Source organism: Amphiprion ocellaris, chromosome 17 (genome assembly GCF_022539595.1).
Source record: "Amphiprion ocellaris isolate individual 3 ecotype Okinawa chromosome 17, ASM2253959v1, whole genome shotgun sequence".
Taxonomy (NCBI): domain Eukaryota; kingdom Metazoa; phylum Chordata; class Actinopteri; family Pomacentridae; genus Amphiprion; species Amphiprion ocellaris.
Window position 1 is genome coordinate 7,466,775 of NC_072782.1, and position 8,725 is coordinate 7,475,499.

Consider the following 8,725-nt stretch of genomic DNA (forward strand, 5'->3'; position numbering starts at 1 on the left):
TTTGATCATGAAAAGAAAAACCGCCTTGTATTTCAATTTTGATTTTTAGATTTTAAAACGAAAATCAAATAACCACTCGTTTTTTGTTTTTCAATACCCGTTTCAGAAAGGAAAATCCAATTGCCAGATAAATACACGGACCTTGTTTCCATAATAAATAATTATGGAATTTGTAAAGACATGATCATAATGAACATAAAAAAACATGATTTTTTTTTTTTTACTTTAATAAAAATGCAAGCAAGACATATCCCATGGACTTCAAAAGTCCCTCAATTATATACGAACCCAGACACATTCCATAGCTCTAAAGTTACAAAAGTTCTCGTATTCATAGGTCATTTTATAACTATGTTAATGCAGTCAGGTTGATAGGTATCACTTAGTTTTTTTTCTGTGATCAAGGGTGTGTTCATGTTTGTTGCTTTGACTTTCTACTCCGGGGTACTTTGGAAAAAAAGAAGATGATCATACAGAGCACAGTGTGAACATCAATCGACATCCATTCAACACCTGTGTGCTCAACACTGACCACACCTAGACCACAGATTTACCAATCCCTGAAGCCTTTTTGAATAATTGCCTCATCAAACAGGACACAATCAGTTCAGAGACAGAAATCTCATCAACTGCTTTTCAAAAACAACAACAGCAAATGTGACAGAATAATGTTCTTTATTGTTAGAATACACGAAACATTAGAAGAGATTCAGTTAATAGAAAAGTGTGAAGTTTTACACTGATGAAAGTCTCAAGCCCACAGTTGACAGACATGTTTGTTTTTTCAACAGGTGTTTTTTACTCGGTGTACATGAATCCTTCCTTCTGTCTGTGCGCAACATTACTCAAAAACGGACGAACGGACTTGGATTAAATTTTCAGTGAAGGTCAGAAATGACACAAGGACCAACTGATTAGATTTTGGCAGTGATGCGGCTTATAGTCGGGATCCACAGATTTGTTAAAGATTTCCCATTGAGATAGCTTCACGGCGTCACTGTAACTATGATGCTGGTGATCACATGATTGAGATCCTACTCCAAATCCACCACTCCTGATTTATCAAATGATACAAGGAACAATTAGCTAAACTGTGGGCATGTTTCTGAGCCCCACCAATTCCCGCTGCCCGCTACATATTTATGTCAGGTGATTCAGTATCCGTACATAACATACACATGCATAACACACGCTTGTATTCAGCACAAGGTCAGGGAATGAACAGTCTTGGCAGAGTACTGCGCTCTCTGACTGCCTTTCTTGTTTGTTTTTTTTAGCCTTGCCTATTTGCATACTTGAAGCCATCCTTCACATGCTCCTGCTTGTTGCTGGTGGATCCTCGCAAACATACAAATTTAATGCAGGGAGAAGCACTGACACACATGAAAAAGTTTGCATGTTGGACGTAGGCGAGGAGGAACTTAGTTAATGAAATTTGTGTTCTTCAGTGACCTTTTGTCACTGCAGTCATTTGAGCTTGTCGTGGAGGGAAAAGCAGGTGTTACTAATGGAATCAAGCATTAAATGTAAAATAATATAACTTTGGAACAGGTAAATCTGATTGGATTTCAGCAGTTAATATTAATAACATTTATCATCAATGTCAGAACAATAAGCTCCTGTGCTGGTTTAGATCCTTGAGATTACTGCTCACTAACTCTACTAAATCCATTAAAACGTGTCTTTGCAATTAAACACCTTTTATTTCTTAGCCATGCTAAGAGAATTACTCAATGGACAGCACTATCAGCAGAGATTTCTAAACAAATGCATGAAATTCATGGTCCTCAGATGATGAATCCCATTAACTTTTCCTCTAACACCACTGTGAGATTGACATTTTTGTATTTCATTTCAATCACTCTGATCCATTGTGATTCTTGTGGCTCCATCATCAGGTCAAAATGTTTGTCTAATACTTTATATAGTCACTAAATACTCGGTAAAACTAATAATATTCCTATTAGCTTCACCTGCTGGCTGTGGTATCCTGGTTTTGACTACATTTATCTTCTGTTTTTCACTGTTAAATTTCAATATTTGTGACGTTACGGACAATCCCTAACCAAATCTAGCAAAATTGTATTTTAAAAACACTGCACATCTGTTAGAAATGTAGTTCTCAAGAACCAGCTACTAGTGCTAAAGGTCTACAGTTACTAAATGAAACTGTTAGTAATGAACTAATGGTGTTAAAGAATCCTGCAGATACATGAAACATTACAGAACAGTTACAGTACTCTTCTTCACAGCTTGTTTCTTCATATTTATTCTTTGCTGGAGCATATGTGTGAAAACTCTGATGTTCAAATAAGACACTGACAGAACTTAAATGCTGTTTTGGGGCTAAAATGAACATTTTTCTGTTTCTTTTGGTGTTGTACTATTTAATGATTTGGACGTCACACGACGAGTGCTAAAGCCCAGAAATAAAGCTTCCCAGCAAAATTATTTGAAGCACCGACGTGGCTGACCTGAGGGGCCGACCGGCCGTCGCTTTGAGGAGTTTGGCGTCTTTGGAGGCCGAAACGACGCGACTGAAGGTGGGATGGACGTGTCTGAAGTTGTTCTGCAGAGGCGTCACCTGCTCTGCGTCCTCCTCTGTGGAGAAGATCTGTGAGGTAAACTGAGCCAGCTGAGGATGAAAACGCAAAAGGTATTAGTAAATTAGTCAATCAAATCTTTCATCTGGAACCAGTAAGAGACCTTTCGATGCTTTGGAAATGTTATTAACTTTTAATTGACCTACTTGGGACCATGAGATGTAGATGGGGACTTCATACAGAGTCCAAACCACCACTTGAGAACATGGAGGAGTGGTGAGGCTGCCGTAATATCGGTAATACTGACTCATGTTGTGCTTCGGCAGGAGGCTCATCAGCGGAAATGGCTTGACTTTAGCTGTTTGGCCTTGGGGGAAGGATGCACAGTCAATATGAGAGCGCTGTTACAAAACCCATGAAGCAGAAGGTGGGAGTGGATTTACCTTTGTAAGCAACAGAGGAGAGCTTCTGTGATATGTGTCCAAAGTGCACATTTTCTGCATAAACAACCTGCAAAAAAGTATAAAATCAGCACAGATTTTTGGACCAAAATGCTTCAAATTGCTAAAAAATACACAACAAATAAACTGACGTCAATGAAGAATCCAAGAACAGCGAGTCCTGTTGGATCTTCTAATGCTGCGGACATGTTTGGATGGATGGACTTCATGTTGACGATGTGCATCTGGAGGTAAATGTCAACAAAACACAGAGAGATTAAGGGAAGGCTGCACTGCACCGGTCTGCTGATGAAACTGGCTTGTGACAGTGTAGCGCTGTCTACTGACCATACTGTACCTCCATTGGGTATCTGCGTTTGTCCACCGTGTGCTCGGAGCCGTTGGTGGCCGGGCCTCCCCAGTGGAAATGCAGCTGGATGGTGTGGTACACATCTGGCAGACCTCCACCGCTCACCGCCATGCCGCTGCCAACCTGCAGTATAACTACGAAAAACCACAGGTATGTCAGCTCCAACACTAAGGAGATACTAAATGAGCAAATGTGCTGTTTTCTCACCGGAGTGCCCGTCATTTTTGAGCGTCCAGTGGCCTGTTTGGATTGCATCGAAGCCCTCCAGATGTAGAGACTCCAGAGAGTCGTTTCTGGTCATGTGATGGTCCAGATCAATGGGAGAGTGATGAGATTCAAGTAAAGGGTGGCATGAGGGGAACGCGTCTCCCCAAGCGTAAGGATCTGAGGATGGGAAAGGAACCACATGAACACCAAGAATAAAGCAGAACAGAAACTCTAGGACAGTTGACTGCCAGGTATATTGAAAGTTTTAATCATATCACATGATATTCCTCAGCAGATGGAGTGTTTCGGAACTTCATGTGCAACTTTGGCTTGACACTTAAAGCTAAAAGATCATTCTTAACTTTTGTAACAATGGTATAATGAGTAAACAGCTCCACCACAGGTCTACTTAGTGACTTTCAATCATTATGAGGGTCAATATGAAGTTGCGGGACTTTTTGTAACATAGTTGACATTTTTGCTGTTTTCAGGCCAAAAATCAACATGGCTGCCTATAACCAAACACCACATGGCATTTTTACACAAAGATTCTTCTAAATATTATATATACAGTTGAGTAAGATTGAAATTGAAAGTTATTTATAAAGATATTGTAGTAAACCTGTTGACATGCCATAAATCCACACTTGACTCACACACTACTTTATATTAAATAACTCAGAAAGCCTTGGAGTCTGGCCAGTCTTTTCTTCAGGAGGAAATGACATCATGTGGAGCAGGTCATGTGATCTGGAATTAACACACTTCCTTGAGAGGTGTTTTTGTAATGGTGAACTTAGTGGAAAGTGGTTGTCAATTTGTTATTTTCCATATAAAATTTGATATGTTGGCAAAAAAGAAATATCTGTCATGATTATCTCAACTTAATAAAAAGAACACAATCAAAACAGTTTTTGAATAAGCTCATTTTACTATTGTTCAGCTAATTAGAAGGTGGTTGTTACTAAATTCTGATGGTTATTTAGTTGACATTTTAGTGATATCCAGTCATTTTTTTATCAATAAGGAACTGTTTCCATTATAGACAATTGTGGAATTTGTAAAGACATGATCATAATGAACATAAAAACTTTTTTCTTTTTTTTTACTTTTAATAAAAATGTATGCAAGATGAATCCCATGGGCTTCAAAAATCCCTCAATTATATATTGAACCATGAACCACCGTCACAACTACTGAATACAATGACGTGCAAAAGTTTGTGTAAAATGTCTATAACTGTGAATACATACATGAATAATAGATGACATGATTCCCAAAAGGCATAAAGGTTCCCATTTTAAGCAAGATTAGAGTATTGATTTGGTTTTGTACAATGTCAGAGTCAAAAATAGGAAGGAAAACCATGCAAAAGTTTACAAGAGAGCTGAGCACTTAGATAGCTTTTACTTAGATCTCAGACTTTGGTCAAGTGGTACAAATTACAAAGCTTTTAACCCTACAATCAGCAGCCGTGGGCTCCTCAAAGCATTCTTAAAATCCAAATAACTGATGCCCACAAAGCAAGAAAAGGCTACAAGAAGATAAGAAGCTCTGACTGTTAAGGACAAGAATGAATTGATCATGCTTTAGGCTTGTGTTGCAGCCAGTGGCACATTTCATTGGTAAAAGGAAGAATGGATTCATATAAAAGCTAAATATGGTAAGTACATGGCATCTACAACAGGATAATGATGCTAAATGCCTCATAATACACAGTGGAAAACCTCAAAAGGCTCAGACTGAAGGTTTTGCTGTGGCCTTCATAACTACTAAAACTAAAGATCTTTGAAAGTCTGTGGATGTAAGATGGCCAAAGAATCTCAGTGAACTTGTTGCGTTCTGCAAAAAGAATGAATAAAAATCCCCCAAACAGCAACTGAAAAACTACAAAAAGCATTTACAAAAGGTGTTACTAAGCAGACACCATGTGAGGTGCTCAAACCTCTACTTCAGGCCATGAAAAGATAGAAGTGAATAAACGTTGCTTAAAATATGAAAGAACTGTGTCGCCTTTACCGTTTAGTTGGACCTCCTGCATTATTCAAACGACAGCGTGAGAGCTTTGGAGGAGGAAACCAGTCCTTTGATGATTTGCTCACAACTCAAAGAACTATTCAGCATCTGAAGGAAGACACTGCTTCACTTTAAGGTGTCACCAAACCCCAAAAATAATGAGGAGAAGTAGAAATAAAGATGCAAACAAAACTATGAAATCCACCTGTTTCATCTGAACGTCTCTCATTGGCCAGTAAAATATTCATATAGTGTTGAAATAATGATTTACTTGCATTTTATTTAGAGACTATAGTCTGTACAGGCAGCTTTTTAATGCACCAATATGGAGATTTGGGGATATTTTGTTTTCATGACATGTCTTCTCTCAAAAAATACATTAAGCTATTTATTTTACTACACTTTATCAATTAGACATTGATGCAAAATATATTTAAAGAGTTCTCAATTGCATATTTAAACATGAGATTTTTGAAGAATTAACAAAAAATATTGTTTCATAATGTAAGTAATCAACTGAGGAAGTTTAAGTTTTAGTAGTAGTTTCCAGTAAAAAAAAAAAAAAAAAAGAATAAAAAAATGCAAGTAAAAATGTCAAAATTGTAGAATTTTACAATACAGGAAGCCAGAAATCTCCACTTCACTACTTAAACACTCCAAGCATTTCAGTTTTATTGCTGTCCATATTCAAAATTATTTTGTTTGTTTTCTTTTGGATTTTTTCAGAGGATTTTGCTGATATTCTATTCACGGCCTGTTTTATGCAACATTTTATTCCAAAAAAGTACTGAAAATTGAGTTTTTTGTACTTGTTGAGTGTGTCTTCTGATTAACAGAGGCTAAAAAATGTCAACAACATGGAAAATAATTATTTTGAAGCTGGCTTTGTCCAATATTTAGTGTTTTGTTGTAGAAATTAATGCAAATTAATTCCTTTTAAGACACCTCATTTGTATATTTATACATAAAATTCTAAAAACTCATAATACAAATAATCTAAGTCTTATTGGAAGTAATCGGCTGAGGTAAATTCATGTTAGTATTGGTTGTTTAAACATTTTACTCCATTCACCCGCTTTTATAATGAAAAAGAAACTCAAGGGTTACTCACCACAATGTGCCTCATTGTAACAGTAGTCCTCTGGAATATAAAAACAGCACAGAATTCTTCATCCTACTTATTAAAATGACATCAAACTGAGCAGAAATCATGGTTTTCTTTTTGCATATTAACGTGCGACTTCAGCCGGACCCTCACCTGAATCAGCGTACGAAACAGCAAAGGTGAGGAGAGCTGCGGTCAGAATCATGGCAGGATCCCGCAGGTGTCAGTATGTGAGGTAGACTAAGAAGAACCAGCGCCGACGTCCTCGTTTAAATAAGGAAGGGACGTGAAAGCCCAGTTTTATTTGCTCCTGGTCCTGATGGGTGAACCGTGTCATTTGCCAGTCTGGTGGTCTTTTCTGATCAACAGTCTCATTGATGCGACGACAGCTTCACCTCCTCCTCCTCCTGCTGCTGCTGCTGCCAGCATAGATGCCCACTGACTAGTAACAAGAGCCATTCATCTGATGGGAAAGCCAGAGGATGTTAGCAGGCAGAATTAGAAGTGAACAGAATGTATAGGGTTTAGTAGAAGGAGGCTGTGAAGTTCAAATTGTAAACATAAAAAAATCACAATTTACCGTAACTATTACTGCTTCTAGCCTGGTCTTTCTGGTTTTGCCCACATGGAGTTGCTTATTTTATCTGCTGTTGTCACATTAATCCATTTTGTGAATCTTTTTTTTCCACTTTCACCCTCGTGGTTTTCTCTTCAGATGATCCAGAATTACACAAAGGGGATTTCTTTCACGTATCGGATCAACACACAAGCCAAGTCTTCTTCAGCTATACAGGATGGTGCTCCTTATGTGTGTTTTTATTTTTCTTTGCGCTATTTTGTACCACTGTCTCATTCAAATCAGATGCTCAAATGGAAAGGCAGCTTCATCTAGTGAAATAAAAGAATACTAGATGAAAAAACCTGCCAAAATTACCACTTATACTGCATCAAAATGAAGGAAATGACTCTTACTAAATCCTATTCATCAGTATCACAACATTCCTGGGATACTGATGGTCTTCCTGAGTATTCTTCTTTTCTTTTTTAACTCTCATTTTGTCCTGCGGGTCAAAATTGACCCGTTTTAAAGTTTGAAAATGTGGAGAAAAAAAATTTTCACAGTGAAACTTCTGATGTCCACATTTTCTACATTTTTTGGGAAATCTTTGAATATTTTTTGGTGGAAAAAGAGAAATGTTAAAAATGTTTGTTGAGAACATTCACAAAAAAATCAACCAAAATCCAGCAAAATTCGCTGGATTTTGGTTGATTTTTATGTGAATGTTCTTAAAGAAAATATTAGAAGTTTTACTGACATATATTTTATATATATATATTTATATTTTTTTGAAAATATTTACAAGAATTTTCTTGCCAAATTTGGGGGATTTGTTTTTAAATAAAACTTTTAAGGGAAACTTTTATGGAATTATTGGAATTTTCTTCCTGAAGGTTTTGCAAATTTTCAGAAATTTGGGGATTTTTTTTGCTGAATTTTTGGATTTTTTTTCAGATGAGGAAACGATATTTTTTGGTGTCCATAAATGAGGATAACAGGAGGGTTAAAGATAATTATTATTACTATTGAGTGTTTTCCTTCTGCTACGGCACAAACATGGTTCTAAGAAACTTTCTGCACGTTTCCACTGGGTTTTTGAACATTTTGGCCAAAAGGTCAGCATCTTTGTTCAGTGTCTGATTGAGACGTTTCCAGAACTGTTCAGATTCAAGGAGGATTCTTCTTGGATTCTACTATTTTTCCCATCCTCATTAATAATGTAGAGTGAAAGGACACTCTCTAATAATAAAACAATGCCATTAATTCATTAAATCCGCTGAGAAATGACAAATTGCTGCCAGTTACAATCCTCTTCTCGGTCAATAAAAGCTCCTTTAACTCCAAGTCTATAAATGTTGTTAGATTTCTCCACTGCCTCGCAAATTCAATCACCGCCTCGACTCGAACAGCTCAGCGTTAAGTGCTACGTCTCCCCCATCCAGGAATAGATTGTGTGATTCTGTCACTACTTGGCCCGTGCAAACA

At 37.2% G+C, this 8,725-nt stretch overlaps 1 protein-coding gene across 1 annotated transcript; it reads right to left on the bottom strand.

The window, feature by feature from the left end:
* Positions 1-656: 656 nt before the first annotated feature.
* Positions 657-7,729, bottom strand: car15 (carbonic anhydrase 15). Its single transcript, XM_055004104.1, has 8 exons — positions 6,835-7,729; positions 6,688-6,717; positions 3,561-3,737; positions 3,342-3,487; positions 3,136-3,228; positions 2,987-3,053; positions 2,750-2,910; positions 657-2,635 (listed from the first exon to the last, which is right to left on the bottom strand). The coding sequence occupies exons 1-8, from the start codon at positions 6,884-6,886 to the stop codon at positions 2,417-2,419; spliced, it is 945 nt and encodes a 314-aa protein (XP_054860079.1). The 5' UTR covers positions 6,887-7,729; the 3' UTR covers positions 657-2,416.
* Between the last annotated feature and the right edge of the window lie 996 nt (positions 7,730-8,725).

Excerpts from the sequence above, each read along its gene's own strand:
- car15 (XM_055004104.1), bottom strand. The coding sequence starts at position 6,886 with ATGATTCTGACCGCAGCTCTCCTCACCTTTGCTGTTTCGTACGCTGAT. Across the intron at positions 6,718-6,834 it reads TGTTTCGTACGCTGATTCAG|AGGACTACTGTTACAATGAG; the intron begins GTGAGGGTCCGG and ends TTTATATTCCAG. Across the intron at positions 2,636-2,749 it reads TCTACATCTCATGGTCCCAA|CTGGCTCAGTTTACCTCACA; the intron begins GTAGGTCAATTA and ends TTTCATCCTCAG.